We start from the raw sequence: 24,993 nt of genomic DNA on the forward strand, positions 1-24,993 counted from the left end.
TACATATGGTTAGCAACAGTTATAAAAAAAATATAATTTTGGGTGGAGTCACCACCAATACTGAGTAACCAATCTAGACATGAAACATAATCATGTTTGCTAGAAGGGCACCAATCAAAAACAAACAAACAAAAAAGTTCTTTCTGAATTCACAAGTACAGTATATATATCCATCCATCCATTATCCAACCCGCCATATCCTAACTAAAGGGTTATGGGGATCTGCCGGAGCCAATCCCAGCCAACACAGGGCGCAAGGTAGGAAACAAACCCTGGGCAGGGCACCAGACACACGGTGTGTGTGTATGTATATATATATATAAAAGAGCATTTTTTTTTCTCATTTAATAAAACATTAATAGGCCAAGCAGCCCAATGAGTCTTCAGTAGGGTTGGGTTTAGGTTTGAGTTACATTTAGCAATTAAACCTTCCTCCATAAATCTAAGTCTTGAATTTATCTGAGCATAAGACCATTTTACAAACCTTTTGTGTTTTCTGGTAAACCTAAAGATGAATCATTTTAGTTTATAGCGTATTTTGTGCAACCCTTCTATACAGTCAAGTGTTAAGCAGGGCTCTTGGTTTGTTTGACAGATGTTCTTTTAGTTCGTTTTCGAAATGCTATGTTTAAATACACTAGGTACATCAGACATTGACTGTGGGAACCTTCAATGAATTAGAAGTCATGCCTATAGAATAATTAAATAATGATGGACCGCCAGAGCTTAGTCCAGCTTAAAGTTTTGGGGGAGAAAGACAAAACCAAATAAATGGAAATTAATTTTTAAAAGTCATGTATCACGGCAAAAAACAACTTTACTGCTTTGAGGCAAATTCTAGTTATCTAGTTATTGGTCAACACAAAACGTTCTGTATAGAATTAATCCATTGTAGAAATTATTAATTTTATTAAAAAACCTAATACATTGCTAAGTGCCCACAAGGAAATTTCTTGCCCAGACAGGATGCCAGAAGCTTGCTGGCTAGACGAAGAAATGGCTTCATGCCTTTCTGGAGTAAAATAATTGTGATGGACCAGTGGAAGCCAGGAGTGGTTCTGTCCGACATACAGCAGGTGGCAGTGGTCCTTTAATGGAGTCCCAGTTTGGACACCCTGAGGGGTGCTTGGGTGCTGGAGTTCAGAAGGGCAACCCTGGTGTGCTCCCTGGGTACTGTTGGAGGGCTTTGCATGTGAACCGGAAGTGCTTCCAAGGACACAGGATGCATTCCAGCATCCTGCTTGAAAAGGAGCCCACCGTCTCACATCAAAGAATCAGAGTCGGGAGGCAGCGGAAGACACTTAACTGGTGATGGAAGGAGGAAGAAATTGATTTCATTTGGAGGTGTTTTGCCTGTCATTTGTGTTTAAAAGTGTGGGTGAAAAATAATTTATTTGAACCTGAAATTGTGTTGGGTAACTTTGTGTCTGAAGTTTGGGATGCCTTATTCTGGTCAAAACAAGGAGATATTTTCAAACTTGACAAAAATGGTCATTTATTCTTTCCTCATCACCAATACACACACACAGTATAACTGCTCTGTTCCACTTTCATCAAAATTGATTTCTATATTAACCACGGTAAAAAGGAAGCCACAGAAGTTTTATGGGTCCTGTTGCTGTTGATTCATGGACTTAGCATCTAAGGTTCAAACTCCATGTCTGATTATTCTCCATACAGCAACTGTAATTCTCCCAGCTTTCTTTGTTAGTTTTTCTCCTACTATCCCAAAAGCAAGCAAGTTAGCTTAATTGAATGGATGATACGACAGTGCTGGGACTGATAAGCAGGAATGATGAAACAGCATACAGTGATGAGGTGGAACGGCTGTCTGCATGGTGTAAAGACAACAATCTATCTCTCAATGTTGACAAGACAAAAGAGATAACTGTGGATTTCAGAAAAATCACATCCTGTCCACATCCCACTCAGCATCAACGGTTTAGATGTGGCGTGCACATAATTGAGGAACTTACATGGACGCATAACACCTCATCACTAATCAAGAAAGCCCAGCAGAGACTACACTTCCTGAGGTGAGCAAGTCTTCCCCCTTCCATCCTCACCATGTTCTACAGAGGCACCATTGAGAGTTTTCTGACCAGCTGCATCACTGTCTGGTATGGCAACTGGAACATATCCGACCGCAAGCGCCTGTAAAGGATAGTGAAGACAGCAGAGAACATTACTGGGGTGCCTCTCCCTTCATTACAGGATATATTTTACAAACGCAGTGTCCTCACTGGCCTGCAGCATTGTGCAGGACCCCTTACACCCCTCACATGGACTTTTCACACTTCTGCCATCCATGAGAATATACTGCAGCATCAGAACCAGATCTGCCAGGTTGCAGGATAGTTTTTACCCCCAAGCTGTCAGACTCCTTATCATGCTACCCCCTGGGATCTTCCACACTGCCTCAACCCCCGATAAAAAACAGAACTTTTAAACATGCAAGCCACTTTCCTGCAAAGACGAGTGTGCATGTAGAAAAGAACTGAAAATCTCATACTGACCTTGTATTTTGACACTCTTGATATCCTTCTGCTGTGAAACATTCTGACCTGTCATTGTTTACATGTCTTAAACAACTATTATCATACACTGATAATTTCTGTATTATCTATTATTTATTTATTATATTACATATTTATTGACTATATTTATGTATCTAGATTGCATAATACCATACATTGCATCAATGTTCATATTGCTAACTACACGGCAATATTGCTGCTACTTCTTTGTCTTGTCTTTGCACAATGTCTTGTCTTGTTTGTGTTTTAATTTTAACTTAAAATTTTAATTTGAATTTTAAAGTTAAATTTTAATTCTATTTTTAATTTAATTTTAATTTTTTATTTGCACGTCATGTTCACAATTTCGTCTATCTGTATACTTGAATATGGTTGAGATGACAAAGTTTGCTTTGAAGATTTAAAATCGTAGCACCCAAACCAGAATTGTTCCCTGCCTCCAACCTAGTGCTGCTAGGATGGGCTCCAGCTTCATGTGACCTTGAATTGGATTAAGAAAGTTGAACATGTCATTTTAGCAAATCAGGTGAACAGATGTTTAAAGCTGCTAAAGTCTAATACTGGTCTTACAAATGTTGATATATTACAACATTTTACAACAGTTTTATTCTTAAAACATTCTTTTAAACTAAGCCAGATATTCCTTACCTGCAACAAAATTCTTTCATCTCCAATAATAATTGCTTTGTTCCAATCAATAACCTCAGAAAATGGCAATTCCCAACCATTACTTAATAACACTGGAATACAGGCAGCCTGAAAAAAATAAATAACTATTATATAATGTCACTAAAATTAACAGAGAGAAAAGAACACACTTTAACACCAAAACTGTAAAAATAGGTTTTCTGTATTTTCTCGTATTTGATTATTTTTGATTTTGAATAACGAGACAGTGTATCTGCTCTAAAAGCACATTGATTAAAAAGAAAATGTTATACAATCACAAAATAAAAGCTACAAACATGAAATAACAATTTGTATTTAAACAAGAAATTACATGAATATATGTGTTGTATTAAGTGGGAACAGCAGTTTGTTTATAACAACATATGGTCAATATTGTATACTGCTGCATGGTAGTTCCACACTGATGCTTTATGGATCCTAAGTTTAAACATTTAGCCCTGCCTTGGATTGGTGCTCCTTTCTGGGTTGGTTCTTGTCTTGCATGAGATGTTGCAGCATCCCACAACCATGAACTGGTTATATGTAGGTTTGTGAATGTTATGTTGTGCTATATTATGACCAGAGTAATCTAAAACTATATTACTCATACCTGAAGAGCTTCCAGAAATCGAAAAGACCCTAGTCTTCTTCCCCTAGGAACCAGGCAGAATGTTGAGTTGTACAAAAGTTCTTGATATTCAAACCTGAAACCATACATTAAGAAAAGGGTTAAGCACTGGTCTAAAGTAAACCATTTAGGAAATGTCTGTGAAGCTTTCTTAAAAAATGCAGTAGTTAGATCCCCTGCCAAATATGCTATTAAGGGATAAATGAGGGTAATACTGAAATTAATATACAAAAGAAATTGATGATATTGAAAGAATTAGGAATTAATTATTACTTGCTACGTGTTATGCTTTATAAAAGAAAGGCAATAAGAGTGAATGGAGGTGACCAGGAAAAGAAACATTGTAAAACTGGCCAGAAATAGAATAACCAAACATCTGTCTTATCATTCACCAAACACAAAACAATAACCCAAAAGAATCACAAACTACATATTTGCAAGGTTTTCTTGCTTTTTATCCATTGTAGCGTGTGGCCGGGATGCCTCCATGCTCGGAGGACTGGGGGAGCAAGCGTAACCAGAGCGTTACCTCCCCCTGGATGCTAGATGGCAACCCCCCTGGGTTGCTGTGGTGCCTCGGACTCCCACAGTGCTTCATGGGAGTTGGAGTTTGGTGCAGCCTTGTTAGGATCCGGAGCCCTTGTGGGCAGTTCTTCTGCCACACCACGAAGTGCAGCCTTATAAAAGCAGCTAGCAGCCACTACTCAGGGAGCCAGAGTCGGGAGGAGGAAGACAAAGATTGCCCGGAGTAGTGGAGGAGAGGATTAAAGACAGAGAAACAGAGAAGAAAGAATTGTATTTGTGCTTGTGTCACATTTGGAGGTATTTTAAAAAAAAAACGTTGATTATTTGAACCCGTGACTGTACAAGTGTGTTCGTGTTGGGGTTTGGGGCTTACTGACGCCTTGGATGAAGATGGATCCGTGGTGCTGGTTTATAAAGCACAGTGTGGCTTCAGGAACCATATTACTCAGCACCTATGAGTAGTGTCTTGACAATGAGAAAGTACTAACCCAGCAGAAGTCAGAGAAAAACTTTAATTAAAGGAGTTAGAAGATGAAGCAACATCAAAAATACATGCGAAGGTCACTGCCACAGAGAAAAAGTTTTTTCATAGAAACCAAAAACATTTAGCAAAAAACAGAAGTCTTTAGTCAGAATATTAGTGAATAAAATGTTAACGGAAACCCATAGAAATTCACACACCAACTTTTGATTCAATCCAGATTCAGTTAAGAAAGAAGTACTTGTGGTGACCCTTTACCTGGTTGCACTGATGACATCACATGTTGCGCACTACTGGGGAATCCCTGGAGATCCCCTAGGGTAATGGCCAACACACAACTCACAAAATGGTAGCATCCAGCAAAATCCTACATGGTGTCATGAAAAGACAATAAAAAAGTATTTCAAGAGTTAAGATAGCAAGAAGTGCCAAAACTTAAATTCCTTGACACCAGAAACCCCAGATTAGAAAAGAGAAGTTCAAAAAACACTACTGAATTAAACACATTAAGTGTGTTAGCTCTAAATGTCATCAAAGAGTACTCTAGGAGCCATTTTTGTGATCAGTAGCATTTAGAATATCTATTTTTTTCTTTGGCTATGTTCTATACCGCTGTCTTTTCAGAATTATATCGATTAAACTTCAATATGTCTTTGTACTGTAAAGCCAACTCCTGCCATCTCCAAAGACAGCCACTGCACTGATAAACTTTTCTAGTCACATGGTATGTATTAAAGTGATGGATTTGGGTGTGCTGATTGGGAAAACCTGTCATGACATTTCATTGTGTGTGTATTAAAGAATGGACAAGTGCAGCTAAATGCAATGAGGTGAAATTATCCAAATTAGGCAAAAATGTTATTCAAACACCATGCAAAAACATTTGAAAGCAAAATAATCATAATCTTAACCAAAGATCTATATTTTGAAATCCTAATTTGTCCCCAAAGAACATTGACACACCATGCAATATCACAGCCCAATGACTTCCAATCCTTTTTACTTCCACATGACTGTGTCACGCGGCTACTGCACAAAACCATGTAGACATTAAGCAAGCATAACATGAGTCAAGACTCTAGGCCCCTATTAGGTCTACAGTATATTAGGTATATAACTATTAGATACAGACTCAGCTATTGAATAAGATTTACAAATGTTATGGTGTGGATTTTTTTATTAATTTTTTCCTGATTATTACCTGAATCAGTTTGGACCTTTTTCACTTTCTTTTATTGATTTAATTTTAGCAGCATAAAAAATTATTTGAAGTAAATTTAGGACATCAAATATTTTACACTTAGCTACAACACAAAGTATTAGTAAAAAAAAAGTTAGCTTTGAATCATAGATATAGAAGAGTATCATCCACATATATTGTAAATGAATGAAACTAAAATTATGTGAACAGAGGAGGCTGTGCCCTCAAAGGTAGTAGGGAAAGCAAACACTTGAATGATCTCAGCACTGGACCCCAAAAGACATTGGATCAAATGGGTAGAACGATATTTTGTTAGTGCTCTCAGTCTCAGTCTCCCTCAAAAGCTTTGTTGTCTTTTTTGCGAGTAAAGTGACTTTGTTTCCTTTCAGGGTCTAGTATGTCTAGATCTGCCCCAGACATGTGTGTCACCATAGCAAACTCAAAAGTTGTATATTAAGTAAATATACCTTCATTTTTATAAAATCAGACTGCAGGTAATATCATAGAGAGTTTTTGACAGTCATCAAATTGAAAAGCAAATTATGCTGTAGACTGCAATTTATGATGTACAGTATTTTGAGGATATATATTGTAAAAGGCACTATATAGTGCCCGACCCGGCACAGACCACGCAGAGGCAACGTGTACAAAACACACAGGCTTTTATTTTTCTTCAGCTGTGTGACACGTCTTCCCCGTGCCACACAGCCCAAACACAGTCCCAAAAGCACAAAGCCACAAAACTCACTTCTCCACCTTCTCTTCCACCACTCCTCCGCAAGCTTAGTCCTCCTCCTCCCAACCCTGGCTCTCCGAGTGGTGGTGGCTGGGGCCTTTTATAGCCCACCCGGAAGCGTTCCAGGTGATTAACCACCTGGTCCTAATTGAACTTCCGGGCGGGGCTAAAAGCTCGTCCAGCCGGGCTGTGGGAAGCAGGCAGCTCCCTCTAGCGGCCACGCCGGACCCCAACCAAGCTGTGGAGGACTCCATCTCCCATGGAGCCCTGCGGGCGGTTGGGGAGTCACCGTCGGCCAGGGAGGCTGCCACCAAGCGTCCCGGGGGAGGTATTGGACTGCCCATGGCGGCTCCCCCGGAACATAAGTAGCAGGGGCGTCCCTGCCGGGCATGGGACCCGACTGTCCTTCACAATATATATATGTAACATTTAATGGACAATTTCTTCCAGAATTTAATAACTAATGAAGTAGTAAATGTAAACTTTACTCCTTTTTAAAAATTCCTTACCTTCAAACTGCAATTTAATCTAGACTTTGCATTGCTCTCCTTCCCTTAAACCAACACACTCAGCACAGTGTTTCATCTTCTCACGTCTCTCTTGTAAATTCTTTTTAAATATCTTGGTATTGCTCTCCCCCTAAACACTCCCCCTCCAATACAGAGCACCATATCATCAAATTATCATTGAATCTTCAAAAGTTTTAAATTGTGCTTTCATCTTGGTCCTCTTTCCCTTATCATTTCACTCCAGACTAACAATGACAATAAATGCGGTTGCCTTATTTGATTGTATTATTTCCTTTCATACTGAATACTGGACTGATGTTAGATCTTTAATATCATATTTCTTGTGGAATCATTAATTAAAGACCTCCAATTAAACACCAATCTTTAATTTGTAACAGATCTGAGATCTTTGCCAGATTTCAAGTTGTATGACTAGGCCCTTATAGTTTGCCAAATCTGGATCCAAACCTTCTAGTCACTGAGATCCACTTATGTTCCCTCATGCTATTCTGTCTTCTATTTACAACTCAAATCTGTACTTAAGGTGACTAGTGCACCAATATCATCTCCACTACCTTCCTACCCGCTATGTACAGTAACATCCTTTCCTCTCTTTCCTGAGCTGCAAAGCCAATGGCTCCCAGGCCCTTACCTAAAACTTAAGTTCTGCAGTGCAATCTTTCCCTGTGTTCCCTCATCTCATTTCTCATGTATCCTTTTTTATGTATTCCTTTTTTCATATATTACATTTTCCTCTAAGAACCCAAAATATCAGCACATCCATTTCAAATACTGTATATACATGGTTTATATCTTTACCCCCATAAGTGTTATACCACAGGCCTGACAGTGGATCCTGTCATCTTTGATTGAAGAAAGCTGCAGGCACATTTCTGCAGAGAGAGAGATTGCCCACTGGTTCATGTTTTTGGCAAACTTTTTCCAAATCTGTCTCCAATTTTAGCCTCTTGCTAGACTGACTGGCATTTTTCACAGGCAATTTGCTAATTTCAGCAGTGACCCTGTTTGCCGAATGTTTTCTGGAACATTCACTATGTGGCCAGCTTAAACAAGTTTTATTTTTACTAGTGTCCCTATCGGTTTGCAAGGCCACCAAGACATTACAGAGCTGTAGCAGTCAACGCTAGATGGGATAGCCTTTCCCAAGTGTGTAAAACTGATTAAAGTAGCAGGCAGTATGCTGGATCCACTGCTTTACCAGATTAAATTCTTCTTCCATTACAGGTTTAATAAGAACTGTTTTACTGCTATGCTAAAAGTTAGCAGAAAACTTGCCAATATGGTTAAACACAAAATGCAAATGCAGAAGGAAGCTGGATATATATCAGTACATTGGTGTGTTAAAAGTAAAGACGTTTTCACTATGCAGATGATATGGTACTGTATATAACAGATCCATAAAATACTATGCCTACAATCCTAACAGCACTAACAGAATCTCAAAAGATTTCTGGTTTCAAAATTCATTTGAATAAAAGTGTGTTCTTTCCAGTGAATGCTCTTTCAAGTGAACAATATTAGATTGGACACGTTCCCTTTAATCATAGCAGATCAATTTAAATACCTAGGGGTAAACATTACAAGTAAACATAAACCTGTTTATCAACAAAATTTTGCTGTCTGCATGGAAAAAATTAAGCAAGACTTGCATAGATGGTCTACCCTTCAACTCACTTTAGCTGGAAGAATTAACACTGTCAAGATGAATATCCTTTCTAAGTTTCTTTTTCTATTTCAAAACATTCCAATATACATTAATAAATCATTTTTTTAAGAATTTAGATACAATCCTTACCTCATTTATTTGGAATTCAAAACATCCAAGTATCCAAAAGACGACCCTACAAAGACCTAACGTGGAAGGTGGCATGTTTCTACCCAGCTTTCAATTTTATTACTGGGTGGCAAATATACAAGCTATAAAAACCTGGACATGGACACATATAGATTGAACACACACAGGCTTGGTCCGCAAAAGAAATAAAATCCTGCCGTACTTCTTTATATTCCTTGCTTTTTTACCCCATTAATTTTAAGCTATCACCAACATACTAAAAACATAATTGTGCTTCATTCACTCAGAATATGGTACCAATATAGGAAGCACTTCAAGACAGAGAAGGTTTAATCCAGGGGTGCCCACACTTTTTCGGCATGCAAGCTACTTTTAAAATGACCAGGTTGAAATGATCTACCTACATTAAAAATGCTTTATATATATATATATATATATATATATATATATATATTGTGGACTGTACCCGGCAGTTTATCCCGGCCAAGTCCCGCCAGATGGAGCTCTCCCTGCAGTATGGAGGTGCCCCTAAGACCAGCAGGGAGTCATGGACTATGTAGTTTTTATCCTCAGCCCTGCTGGATACCACAGGGGCCGCAAGAGGGAGCTGCAGGGAGGACCAAAGACTTATTTGTGCACTATGACCCGGAAGCTCGTCATAGGAAGAGCGACGGGCTTCCGGGATGAAGAAAAGTACTTTTTACCTGACCCGGAAGTGATACAAGATCACATGGCTGGGGATTGGGAACACTTCCAGGTCAGGGAATATAAAAGGACTGAGGGAGCTCCCAGATGGCGAGCTGAGCTGGGTGGTAGGAGGGAAACGCGTCTGGGAGTGAAGGATTGTGATTATTGATTGGTTATTGTGTATTGATTTATAAGTAGTGTGGAGTGGAGGGTGCTTAGTGCACATAATTATTATAATAAAAAGAATTATTGTGGCACTTTTACCAGGTGTATGGCGTGGTACCTGAGGGTTCAAGGGAGCACTACTGCCCCCTACTGCGACACTGGCGTAGTCGGCAGGATTCTCTGGCCGTCCGTTGGCAGGGGACCTACATTTAAAACAAATTTTGTGTACGCAGACGACCCTAAGAAGGTCCCGCTTGAACGTCCGAAGGTAGAAACGCTACCCTCTACAAAGAGCGCTGCAATAGAAAGCCTGTCTAGAACTCGGTACGCCATGGGGAAAAAATCTGGGAGGAAGAATGAGGATCGCCCAAAGGAACAGCCCCTAGATGATGCCGCGAGTACGTGGACCTACCTGACGGGAAGCGAGGAAGACCGGGCAATGATTGAAGCCGAAAGGGCACGTGCGTTACGGCAGCGGGATGGCTGCTGGACATCGGACACAAAGGACTACCTATATGAACTGAAAAACCATAGTCAAGGTTCAGAGGTAGGTGCCGAAGAAACGCTCGATGCGCCGAGGATTTATTATTCCTATTTTTCAGAGGCCTGTCTTTTCGTTTCTGATGATGAGTCGGAGAAATACTTCCCACCTAGGCAAGATGGCCACGATGACGAAGCAGCTAGCCCATCTAAAAGTCGACAACAAGGGATCCTATTTGACGAAAAGAGTCATGTGATCTATCCCGGAGCTGGCTGGGAGCAACTAAAGGACTACAGTTGATCATATGACCAGGAGGGTCACCTTTCATTTGCCGAAAAGGGGCACATGATTTCCCCAAACGGATTATGGGAAGGAGAAGGTCGGCAACAGTCCAGAGGTGAGGTCAGCATTTCCGAGATGGAATCGAGCTCCCTGAAGGGGAAGGGGGAGGCAGGCGAAGCAGTGCCAGCTATTCTGGAAAGTAAAGAGGGACGGGATGTGACTGAACGATCCGCCGATAAAATAGAAAAGGCGGATCGCAGTCGGCCAGTAGCGCCACCCCGGCCCTCTAAAAGAAACTCCAATTCCCAAGAGCCTTTGCAAGACCCAGCCGAGCACGTGCCAGGAGCGGACGTGCTGATTGGCTCCCGGCCGAAAGGTAAGATGAATAATGAGAGTAGCTTGCCTTTGGCCGAAATAAATGACATTGTGGGACTGCGGGATCTCGAGAAATTGCTCGAGCCCGTATATGTTTTCTTACAGACATTGGCAGATGTTAAGAAACAGATGGATGAGTTGGGAGCGACGGCCGAAGCGCCGCTGAAAAGGATAAAAGATTATCTACAGCGTTTTGCTCGGGAGGCTCCCGTCATGATTGATGCGGTGGTACAGGTAAGTGGGACCTGTACCGTACAGTATAAAGGGACGCAGTGCGAACTGGCCCCGTGTCTAATAAGTACCGGGTGCCAAGTCACTGCAAACCCAACAAGGGATTGTTGCGTGATGACCGAAGGAGGGGAGGAAGCGCCGATCAGAACGGAGCAGCTGAAAAGTGCTGTCTCTCGCGACGTTGCGGTGCTAAAGACGCCACCTCCGGCAATAAATAAATTAAAGGGCGAGAAAGCAGTGAAAGGGGTCTCTCTTTCCCATAGAGAGACTCAAACTGCAGATAAGCCCAAGAATAAAAAGGAGATCCCTAAAATAAAACGGGGGTCTCCTGACAAGTTGGATAAGGGGTTAGAAAATGTAAGAGCGGCTGATAATCCCATCCCAGCAGAGAGATGGAGGGAGCCAGGAGTACTGAGGTGCTTCCAGTATCACGGAGGAGGGCGACCAGGAGGACAGCGGATCTGCTATAACTGTCGTAGGAGGGGTCATGTGTGGCGATGCTGTCCTTGGAGGACAGGGGATCAGAGGGATGCCCGTTATAACGTTCCCCCAAGGTTCTCCAGGGAGGCTAGACAACATTGCCAAGACCCGACCTTCGGATCCTCCTGGAGGAAGACGTCCCTCGCGGAGCAGGACGCTCAAAATTATAATTTTTCGCTGGGGGGGAAGTATTGTGGACTGTACCCGGCAGTTTATCCCGGCCAAGTCCCCCAAGCCGCCAGATGGAGCCCTCCCTGCAGTATGGAGGTGCCCCTAAGACCAGCAGGGAGTCATGGACTATGTAGTTTTTATCCTCAGCCCTGCTGGATACCACAGGGGCCGCAAGAGGGAGCTGCAGGGAGGACCAAAGACTTATTTGTGCACTATGACCCGGACGCTCGTCATAGGAAGAGCGACGGGCTTCCAGGATGAAGAAAAGTACTTTTTACCTGACCCAGAAGTGATACAAGATCACATGGCTGGGGATTGGGAACACTTCCGGGTCAGGGAATATAAAAGGACTGAGGGAGCTCCCAGACGGTGAGCTGAGCTGGGTGGTAGGAGGGCAACGCGTCTGGGAGTGGAGGATTGTGATTATTGATTGGTTATTGTGTATTGATTTATGAGTAGTGTGGAGTGGAGGGTGCTTAGTGCACGTAATTATTATAATAAAAAGAATTATTGTGGCACTTTTACCAGGTGTTTGGCGTGGTACCTGAGGGTTCAAGGGAGCACTACTGCCCCCTACTGCGACAATATATATATTTATATATATACACATACACACATACACACACACATATATATACACGTTGTGGCAGGATATATATATATATATATATATATATATATATATATATACACACACACACACATACATGCTTCAAAGCTCTGTACCTGTGGTCCACATAGCAACCAGGGTGGCTGCCCCCACGTGGTCTGAGATGGGTGCACGCCTTCTTCCGGTCCTCCAAGGCATCCCAGCCGGGTCATCGCCCCAGGCATTTTCAACTATATATACACACACACATATATACTGTATATATATATATATATACATACATACACATATATATACACATATACTGTACATATACATACATATACATATACATATATACACACACATACATATACATATATACACACACATATATATATATATATATATATATATATATATATATATATATATATATACATATATATATATATATATATACATATATATATATATATATATATATATATATATATATATATACATATATATATATATATACATATATATATATATATATACATATATATATATATAATATACATATATATATAATATATATATATATATATATATATATATATATATATATATATATATATATATGTATATACTGAGTATACTTTATAAAAGGTATGTTGTCGTACCTTGCATAACTGAATAACCTTTATTAAACAATAATAATTCAATACATTTATGGTCACTGCAGTATTTGGATTTAATAATCATCATGTGGGAAAAGGCTGACTCGCATAAATAAGTAGAGCCGAATAATACAGTCAAGGAGCTTTTGAATTCAGCCAAGTGAAAAATGACGGCTGTCCGATTAACTGCGATTTTAGTTCCCTCTCCTTTCTCTTTCTCAGATCGCTTTTTGGAAGGACGTCAGTTTCGTAGTTTTTATGAACAGTTTGAAAATGCCTTTTCAAATTTTCCTCCTTTGAAATAGCAATGATAGATTGACAGATCAGACAAACGCACTTCGATTGTGACACTGTGAGAAAAAAATCCTCTTCCAATTCCACATCCAGTCCATACCCTCCCCAAACAATTTTTTTTTTAAAATCCCTTCTTTAGTCGATATAAATTGGAAGGCTAACTAGATCACAGTTGGAGTTTTGCAGTAGCTTGCGCGTTTGATCGTGTGTGCGTGATGACCAGTGTGTTAGAAGAGAAGAGATCTCAGACTGGCCATCCTGTATGTCAATCAAGTGGCAAATGCCATAGGGAGGATATATGATAGACTAACGTTTAAAAAAAATTTTTTTGAATGCAATGCGATCTACCTGCACTACCTTTGCGATCTACCGGTCAATCGCGATCGTCACATTGGGCACCCCTGCTTTAATCTGTGGCACCTCTGCACAAAAACCACCTTTTTCCACCCTCTCAAATGTACACAGTATGAACAATTAAACTCCAAAATTAACTTTCCAGCAACACATTTCTTTCACTACTTCCAAATCCCTGCTCAATTTCCCTCACCTCCCACCAACCTCTATTTCAGAAAAAATATTGATCAGTCTTGAGGACTCAGAAAGCATGTACATAATATATAAAAACGTTTTTAAAGTCCCTTCCCTTCAAAGATCCCAGAGTACAGTGGGAAAAGGATGTCTTACTCAACATTTCAGAAAAGGAATGGAAGGTAGCCATGCACAGAATTCACTCGAGCTCCATATGTGTAAAGCATACAATTATTCAACTTAAAATCATCTATCGAGCACATCTGTCTCGTTTAATATGGTCCAAAATGTTTTCATGGCAAGATCCAACCTGGGAACGTTGCAATCAAGTTCCAGCCTCATTGGGCCATATGATTTAGACATGCACCAAATTAACATCATTTTGGACCAAAATCTTTAAATGCCTTTCAGACAGCCTTGGTGTCACAATCACTCCTAATCCACTAACAGCTGTGTTTGGTGAACTCCCAGATGGGCTTAAAGTGGAGAAGGTCAAACAAACTATAATTGCCTTTACTTCACTATTAGCACGTAGACTTATCTTGGTCAACTGTAAGAATACTAACTTTCCTATTCTAAGTCAGTGGGTAACTAATGTTATATGCTATTTGAAATTGGAAAAAAATCTAATTCTCACTTAGGGGATCTGTTCAAAACTTTTTCAAAACCTGGCAGGATCTAATCAATAACAATTTAAAATAAGCATTTAAATTGAGGAAGTGTATTATATTCCCCTTTTTACTCTATTTATCTATTTATTTTTCCTACTATTGAAGTCTGACACTGTTGGCCTAGCTCTCTTTCTCATTGGTGGGGGTTGATTTAATTTGAACATAGTTTTGCAACACTTCACTTCTTGTATGGAATGTAATTTGATTTTAATAAATTCAATAAAAAGTTACTCCTCTAAACGTATTATCCAGAGAGCTGTGCAGTTAATGCAAACAGGATGGAAAGAAGAATCCAAATTCTTTAGTGTTGTATTTATTTGGTAGCAGTGGTAGTGAGCGAACAAGTGTGTCAGAGAAACAAAACAAGAGAGAAGTGAATATCTGCTATGGAATATGTGAGGGCCAAACATCAGCGAATTCATGCTTCCTATCAATGTTGCAACTGTCTGTAATGTCTGTAGTACTAGGGTAGTAATCCAGTTTCTGTATTACATCTTTGCCTGATGAAGGGGCCTGAGTTGCTCGAAAGCTTCCATATTGTGATCTTTTTAGTTAGCCAATAAAAGGTGTCATTATGCTTGACTTTTCACAACTGTCTGTAAGAAATTGTGCCGTTCTGACATTTAATATTTAAAATGTTTTTCTCTGGAAAGGTACAACAGTGCAGTGGTTAACAAAGCTGCCTCATAGCTCAGGTCACAAGTTGGCCACAATAATCCGTCCCAAATAGTTGGCAGATTCTCTATCTCTCAGGGATACTTGAAATTACATCACATCATTATAATCCACTCATAAACAGTGTTGTTTCTCTTTTCCTGTTGACTCTCATCAAGAACATACCTATGATATCACCAAACAATGCAAAATTGATTGAGTAGTGTTTGCTTGTCACTACTTCCTTCTATAGTTAACTTTTGCTCAAACTCTCTGCAGCTTGATCAATGGGTCATGTGGCTCCAATATTGAAAGGTGGAGGTCAGTGGTAAATCTGATTTGGGATCAGATGGAGGGTAACCAGTTCACTGACCTGACTCTTAATATCTGATTTTTCCATTTTCAGTTTATTCCCTCACTTTCCTACCAATGGAGGCAGTTTGTAGGTGAAGTCACTCTCCCTACACCTACCTAAGGCAATCTCAATCCACTTGATAACTTTCTTTACACAGCTTAAGGGAAAGGAGGTGAGGACAGGAACGGGGCATTCATATTTTTGATTTTCTCAAAAGTTAAGGTTGGTTTATTTTTGGATTTGATATTTAACAAAAAAAAAAACAATTAAAGATGGAATGTGTACATTTTGTTCTTTTACAAATCCTTGTCAGCATTAAAAGATTTAGAATCTTCTGAATTGTTCCCTTCTTCTATTTTCACTTTCAAATGGGTATGCTGGCGGAAAGTTACAGAGCCATGGGCTACAGATGTGTCTGTAATCCACAATCTTCAGGCAAGAGGACAGTTCGTGAACTCTGCAGGGTACCTTCCTCAACCATCTGCTGTAGCTCTCCTTCCACTTGTACAGCTTTTACACCCGCTCTCATAGATGCCATCCCCTCTGCTGTGCAGCATGAATTAAATTATGATCAGCTATTCTAAACCCTAAAAAATATCCTCATTGTGTTTAAGATTGCATGACATCTTTTAAATGATTCATCTGCAGTCACAGTTTTTTGTGAAATGTCTCTGGACCGCAGTTGTTTTTTTTTTGCCTTCTGGTCATATGCAGTGGAGTGCTGAGATTTGATTTCATAACAGATTTATGGGTTGAATTATCCAAAGGTTAGCACATTTAATTTCTGTAAATACTGCAGTTGAGAACAGTTATTTTTTCATTCATATTTAAATTATGAATGAATCCTGATATGATAGGATTGGATAATATTGCCACCTTAGAATGTTTTCAAACTGCATGTCCTTTAGAGCTCACAGCAGGTCATCTCTCTTTTTCTGGACAGCCTTTTTTGTGTTGGGTTCCAGAATTCTTTGCACCTTTACCCTATATAACATTTCACTGATTACACTTTGAATAGGTTGGTTTACCAAAACTGTTTTTCTGATTTAAGTTTTACATTCACAGATATAATTGCTTTCACTCACCTCTTTGTTCAGGATTAAGGCCATAAGCAATCAAATTAAAACAAATTCCCATTATATGTTAAAAGAGTGTCGATTCAAAAGACAAAACTAAACGGGGATTATTTCTAAAACTACAATATTATTTTTCTTTACTAACAACTCTTATTAGAATTTAATTGATTTAAGTTCAAGTTTCACATTGGAGTTTTACAGACTCTTAAATAAGCCATGATGAATCCATGCCAAAAGTAATACGTAGAGTGCTTTTGCCATACTTAAGAAATATTTTAAAAGGATACAAAAGGAAGTGAATTACCCTTACCCAGAACAAATAGAACAAACTAAGCAAAAACATTTTCCTTTTTTTATAATTGTTGATTTAATTTACACACAACTAACACACAGAATAAATGTTGGAGAAATCAAAGGTAACAGAGAGCAAGGTATCATTTAGTGCTTCATTAGTCCTGGCCAGATGGGACTGGACCCTGTCTACTTGATGAGTGGCTGGTCCACAGACCAATCGTCCAACAATACAGTGTATAAGCCCTCACAAAAGACCTCCTTTAACCTCACCTCCAAATATGTGGCCACACTAGACTCTTTGCTGTTTGTCTATGTAAATAATAGTTTTTCTACCATCATATTTCACCAGCGCCTCAGAAATGAGACACGTCTCTAGCAGCTCCAGAATGTATTACTCTTGCAAACATGTCCTCTAGTTCAGTGGTCGCCAAACTCAGTCCTGGGGGACTACTGTGGCTGCATGTTTTCATCCCAACCTGTTTCACAATCAGTCAGTCTTTTACTTTAAATTGATCTCATTGTTTAATTACTTAGCATTTTATTTTTCCTTCTCTTATTTTGCATTCAAAAAAGAACAGTAGTGTGGGATTTACAATTATAATAAATTTAGAAACATCTACATTTTTGCCATAGCTCTTATCACTCTTCTGCCATTTACCTAGTAATTTATATTTTTGTTCCCTTAATTGTATTCTAATAATGGTAATTAACAATGAATGAAGTAGAATAGACAACACAGAATGGCGAAAGGCTGCAGTGAGTATCAAACCCACTAGTGTGCACATTAGTAAAAATGTCCAGGACATCAAAAAAATTAGAATATATATCATGATAAGAACACTGAAAATGTTAAAAAATAAAAACATTAAAGTATCTCCATGTAACATACTGAAAAGATTATACTAATGAAATGTAGAAACCCAGTTTTGTTTTTTTTTGTAAACACAGAGACTAGGAAATAGCAGTGTGTTTAAAGGGGTGAGAAGTTCTATTAAAAGTAAAGTTGGTTGGAATGAAAACCTGCAGTCTTCAACTGAATTTGGGAACCAAAACTCTGTTTGACTGAGTGATTAAACTCTGGGCTGTTTATCTGTCTCTTAAGGAACATGATTGACATTTATGAGCCTTTGAACCACATTACCACCTCTTAGGGACCTCCACCTTACTGGCTCAGTACCCTGCCACAGTATATAACTTGATACAGTGAGTATGAATGTTGTCACGTAACAGTCACATCCTGGAAAAGCACAGCAGAAGAATACCTTGTCATGTTATATGTCTTCTAAGGATCTGCCAGAGTTTAGTTCTGCATATAATAACTTACGCTTCTCTATGAGTCCTCATTAACTATTTCATCTAAATTAATACAGAGAATTACTACTATATGAAGCTTTGGATAAGTTGGATAAAAAAAAAATGTAACATATGAAACTGGATTATAATCAAACAGCCAGTATTATAGTCTGATTGGTTAATACAAGGGTGTTTGTGATTAAACAAAAGCCTAAATCAAGAAATGAGGCAAGATGTTGGGGGTCTTAAAAATAAATAATAAAAACTACAAGGAATACCAGGCTAAGCAAGTTTGTTTACATACCTGTGCAGCGGCTTCGCTTCGTTTGAGCTTTCAGAACTTTACCTTAAATGGGAAACATTCCAAAACCATGTTGCTAAGCAACACAATCTAACATAAATCTAGAAACAGACAATACCAAATTGAGACTACAGTAGACTACAATCGCCAGAAAGCATTATTATCATCATGTGCTTTACCTGTTATACCCAAATCATTGATTGCTACAAAACCCAAGGATTAGCTTAGAGAGATATACAATATAAAATAAATCAGGTCTGTGCTGACAATGCATCTATTCCAGCAACATTTCTCTTATATTGAAATTATTTCATCCAGTTGTCCACAGCAGGATCAAATATTGCAATGCACTTCCCCTCGGGTATCTGAACTTGAACACTTTCTGCTCTTCAATTAGTGTAAAATGCCAACGACAGGTTAAAAGCCAATGAAAACCTAATAATTACATTATGACCCATCTAGTGTTTTTACCATTTGCCACCTTTCAGTGAGTTTACGGATTTCATTTATTTGGATCACAGTTACTCTAAATTAATTGTGTACAATCCTGCCAGCCTTGTTTTTCTTGAAAAAACATATTTAGAATGCTTACTAAAACCTTTATTTCATTTCACAATAAATAATTATTTTCCTCCGTTTTAATATATTTAAAAAAATGTTAAATGTAAGATTAGTGTATGTTTTTATATCTAATAAGCACTGTCACAACTGCTATACAATATCTGTCTTTGGATTATCCCCCCTGTGTTTTGATCTAATTATTTTGCATATTCTAGCATGTAGGATTTTGGTCCGTCCTTAGTTTGTTGGTATATACATAGCTAATAGTTAGGCTCTTTTGTAAGTAGACTACATTTCATTAATGTGGGTAATTACGTGTTCTATAACTCCGAGATAGCCAATGTTGGGCCAGGAACATCATTTTAAGAGAGCCCCACCAAATCAACACTCTGATTAAGAAGGCATGAGGTGTGAGGTGGCTGCATTCTTTCATTTTCCTTTGTCATATTAATTAACATTTTCCCATTCTCAAAGGTATTTAAAAGTTTCTAGAATTCCCAGAATGATTATTCAGTAGATTTTATTGTTTAACATTGTAAAATTAATTTGAATTGTGCATATTTACAATTGTTTCAACACCTTTTTGTGACTTCATCGTCGTGACGTTAGTTGGTTATTACGAGCATGGTCATGCGACCTGCAACCTCAATACTGATTTCAAAGAGGCGTTAAAAGGGTTTGTTTTACAGTCTTTTTCTATCTGAATTTGTGAATATATCCCAAAAGACTATTTAGCATTAAGTAAAATTCCGATCTCTCATTTGGTAACAACTTCTACTAGTGCCTTTTTGACTGATTTTTGTTTAGTGATTTTTGGCTCCTCTGAAAGTATGGCTGGATTTCCTGGTTACGATGCTAGGGAGAATTTTGGATTTTTGACCATGTCATATTTGCTGATCCTCTACTTAAAAACTGTCGCTTTTTATTCCAAGGCAGCACAGAAGGAAGGCTCAGTTATCAGGTGCTCTCTGGACCAACTGGAGGTAGTAATGAAGGAGAGAATGAAGACAGAACTGATGGTCATATTATAAACAATGCCGCACATCCTCTCTGCAACACACCAACAACATTATTAAGCTCTTTTTTCCAAGAAATTATTCAACAGAAGCATGTCAAGAAATGTTACTGGGGCTTCCTACCTATGGCAATATGCCTTTATGATGCCTCACTGTTCACTACTCTCTTATCATTAGCCAAGTCAAACATTTCTTATTCTTATTTTGGTAATTCCTGTGTGTTTAAGGGGAAGTTGTTGTTTTTGTCACTACTCGGGTGATGCTATTTTGATTTTTTGGTTTGGTGTTTACTCTCCATTTTGTGTTGATCCTTGCACGGCTGCAGCCATATTGTTTACTGCCACATCACTGTCATTAGGCAGCATCATAGGAATTACTGTGAGTGACAGATGTGACCAGGAGATGATAGGGGGACAAGCCTGGTCAAAACCAGAAAGATCGAGGCAAACGAACATTCAGGAGCAAAACCAGTAATCAATGGGTGGGGGTTTTGGTTTTGTTGAGCTTGATTTGATTGTATTGATTGTTATTTGCTTTTAATTAAAAAAAGAAAAAGAAACTAGTTACAAAAATTTTTATCCAACCAAGGGATAATGTATCACAGAACTGGCATCCTATTTACACCATGACTTCCACTTACATCTCAAATGTGACAGTCATAGTCACATGACACATTTCCTATGTCACATAAACAAAAGAATGGGCCAAGTTGTATTAAAAAAATAAACTTTGACATGCAAGTTTGTCATGCAGCAGAAATTATGAATCATATTGAAAATCGGACTTATTTGATTGTTAAGTTAATTAGGGGTTGAAAACTTTCCCCATGCGAGTGTGTGCTTCAGTGAGCCCCAAAATGAACTGACACCCTACTTGGGTTGGTATCTGTCATACGCCCTAGCTGGCTATGTCTCTGAATTAGATTAAGTTTAAGAAAGTTATGCTATGTTAGATTACTTGGTTGCTTGTCTAATCTGTTTGTAAAATGTCTTATGAACATATGCTTTGTCAGAACTTCTATACAAAACAATCTGATTTGATTAATTTATGAAGAAATAAAAACTATGATACAACTAATTACATTTATACTAAAAATCTTCCGAAGCCCAAACTTCTAATTGATTGGTTTTGTAAATGTGGACACAGCTTTGGTTGAATTTTCAGCTGTTGCATTTAGGTGGTAAAATAAAGCTTGTTAATGCAAAAAAAATAATGTATATTTAATATAATCCAGAGTGGTTTTGTCACACTGCATTTGAAACCATTCAGTCCATCCAGCTCCTTTGATTAGATGCAACGGCAGTTAATTGACTCAATTACCTCAATGTACCCTGAAAGGCATCAGGTTATACGCTTCAGTGACTTGACACTGTAGATTGTTCCAGACTTTTATATTCCTCTATGTAAAAACAAAAAAAAAAAACACGCTCTCTTTTTCATTTTGAATGCTTTTCCTTTAAGTGTCTACCAGCGTCCTTGAGTGCTTATTTCAGCTTAACATAAAAAATGTCTTCTGGATTTTCTTTGCCAATGCTTTTGAAAATTTTTTGACACTAGGTATGAATCCTTTGCAAAAAAAAAAAAAACTAAACAAAAGCACTCTTTCAGAGAATTTTAACCAAACTACTCAAGAAATAACCACAATTTTATGGAAATGAATATCAAGCCATGTCTATTTCCTTTTTTTTTTTATTTATTAAGACATTAAAACAATATTTCTTTGAGAAACACATTATCATGCTGTAACCCACTTAAACCAAATCTCAATTGCAGTATCAAGCATAAGGCAGGAGCAACTCCATTAAAGGTTTCATCATTTTAAATATTTTTCCTATTTTTTTGAATTCTTATTTATGTATTTTTATTTTTAGGATTCTTGTACTTTCAAGTATTCCACAAAGTGATTTATTCACCCTTTATTATTCATACACCTTGGCCCAAGGAGCATGCACAGATGCCAACCACCCTATTTCATAGTTCAGCTTGTTGTTTTCCCATGTTTTTATTCAGTTAATGAATTCAGAGTTAATTATTCTGGAATAAAATTTAAATGCTCTCTCTTGTTCTCACGAAGTCCTTTTTGTTTTTCTGTTCTTCTCCAGTGGCATTACAATTAATACCATTTTACTAAAAAGATTCAGATTAAACGGACAATGGCTGATGGTTCCTCTGCAGAAGTTATCTGCACTTGTTTATTCACAATTAAGACATTTAGATCACTGGATGAGTGCACCAAACAGACAAAACAAGTTCTACAATTTGTAAAGAGACATCCAAAAAAGAGTCTTTCTTTTACAGCCGCATGGTCAGATCCTTAACTGCAAAAAGAAGAGGTGGAGAGGATCCAGGGTCCCCGGTCCACCTTGGAGATCGGCATGGGGAATAATGCTTTATACCAGATACTGCTTGGTTTGGCTTGAGTTTTCTATTATTTTAACAGAATAAGGCATTTTCAGAAAGTATACACTTAATCTCTTTCACAAACCAAGTTTCAGTTGCTACACATGTTGGTTTTGGATTTGACTATCGGACAAATTATATAACTGAGGGTATAACAATGATAATGAAGAAAATACAGCAGGATAGAGTAGGAAGGTGCCATTGTGACTGTCCTCTTCATCCAGTAAAAACTGCTGAAAACACATTATTTTAACATGGCTTTCTCATAATTTCACTGTAATCAAAATCCTGATACTCTATATCTCCAACTCATTATAATAACTATTCATGGTGGCTTTAAAATCTGTACTAACCCCTACTTTCTTTTCTGTTTCCTTTTCCGGTATCCTGTTGGTGGTGGCGCACCGTGATGTTCGAACAATGATGGATGGATTAAAAGCCAGAAGTCTGTATGACCATCAACATCAAGTGACTCCGTGAGAACCCTAACTACAAAGAGGACTGTTTCATTTATTGTTATGTAGAATACCCAGAGGGGACTGGGTGGTCCTGTGGTCTGGAACCCCTGCAGATTTTATTTTTTTTCTCCAGCCATCTGGAGTTTTTTTCTGTCCACCCTGGCCATTGGACCTTACTCCTTTTCTATGTTAACTAATGTTGTCTTATTTTAATTTCTTATTTTGTCTTTTATTTTTCTTTTGTTCAGTATATAAAGCACTTTGAACTACTTTTTGTATGAAAATGTGCTATATAAATAAATGTTGTTGTTGTTGCAGTACAATATAAGGACAGAGGGGCATACGCAAAGAAAGAACACGAAATACAAATAAACACAAAAGGAACTCTGGGACTGCCTGAACAGAAACTGAACAACTGATCTAACTTGGTGAAGTTTGCCCATTTGGTCACTGAAAAGTACCACAAAATCCCTTAAATGAACATTTCTCTCTTTGTCTCATGAAAAATTGCCTTCTATTCCTCTGTTAATTTGATTGTTTAGTTAATTCTCCTTTTCAGGAAGAATTTGAAGGACAACACAGTGTGCTACATTTCCGTTCTGGGATGGTTTGCCCAATAGCAGCCAGAATCTATTACCACTTCTGGTTTTTCCTCTCTAGCCTCAGTTTCTTTATACTCCCTTTGCATACTCCCCTCAGATTCCAAATCTCTTCTGCTCATGCTGGCACCTTTGCCTATTGTCCTGCTGTCAGTGTCTTTTTCTCAGTAGTCAGGACTTACACCTGCCTCATGCCATTCTCATAGTGCCACTGCCCCTGTCAACTTTTTACCAAATGGGTACCCCCTCACAATATGTATACCTTTTCACTTTTTATATTTAGATATACATTACAACCTTCTGACTTATAATGTTACTATAGTATTTATTTCTTCAAGTACTCTGAGAAACCACTGAAAACCTAATCAGAATCAGAATACTTTATTAATCCCAAAGGAATTTACTTATGTTACAACTGTAGAGACAGACATAGGCACAAGTAACATGAAGATGAAATATAAAAGTTAGCATATAAAGTAAAATAGAATATAAATATGAAAATAAACTACAATAATTCATCAGTTACTATGCTCTAAAGGTATGTGGTGAATTAAATATAATAGATCCTATACATCTGAATCTCTTATGAAATCCCTAGCTTACTAAACAGAGTAAAACATTTAGCAGGAAGTGTTTCACATAATAATATGGCACATATAGGTGAAATATTACACATTGTGAGGAAAAAAGTTACAATTTATTTACAAAATATGTTTTTTTAATACATGTCTTGGCCTTGGATGAAGAAACCTCTGCTTCAGCTTGACATACCATAGGATGACCTCCTTGTTATACTAGGCAGCCCATCTCTTTTGACCTCGGCTCATTATCACTTACACTTGCCAAGTAAGTATGCAGCCTTATGGTGGTGATTGATGGCCAGCTATTTTTCACATACCATGACTTAACTACTGTAACTCTCTACTGTCAGGAGTGCTACCAAGCTACAGATGATAATTCAAAATGCAGCAGTACTTCCTGTGTTCAAACAGCTGAGACAGGCACATACCACTCCTCTTTTCAAGTCACTACACTGGCTCCCTGTATTACCATGCATTAAGTTCAAATCTTTGAAGTTTGCCTACAGAGGAGTTGGTGTGTCAGCACCTATATGGATGCACTCGTGAAGTCCTATGCGCTTTGTCGCCCACTCAGGTCTGCTAGTGAACAGTGTCAGGAGATGCCACCTCTGCATGGTATCAAATCTCATTGCGGACCCTTTTCATGTGTAGCTCCTCGCTGATGAATCAAAATGCCCACCTCAA

At 38.3% G+C, this 24,993-nt stretch overlaps 1 protein-coding gene across 1 annotated transcript in view; it reads right to left on the reverse strand.

Moving 5' to 3' along the window:
• LOC120526106 (exostosin-1-like) overlaps positions 1-24,993 on the reverse strand; it is a 366,860-nt gene that overhangs the window by 81,095 nt on the left and 260,772 nt on the right. The window contains exons 3-4 of the mRNA XM_039749029.1: positions 3,817-3,910; positions 3,186-3,293 (exon numbers count right to left, since the gene is read on the reverse strand). Coding sequence (XP_039604963.1) covers positions 3,186-3,293; positions 3,817-3,910 — 202 coding nt within the window. The remainder of the gene's footprint in view (positions 1-3,185; positions 3,294-3,816; positions 3,911-24,993) is intronic.

Source organism: Polypterus senegalus, chromosome 3 (assembly GCF_016835505.1).
Source record: "Polypterus senegalus isolate Bchr_013 chromosome 3, ASM1683550v1, whole genome shotgun sequence".
NCBI lineage: Eukaryota > Metazoa > Chordata > Cladistia > Polypteriformes > Polypteridae > Polypterus > Polypterus senegalus.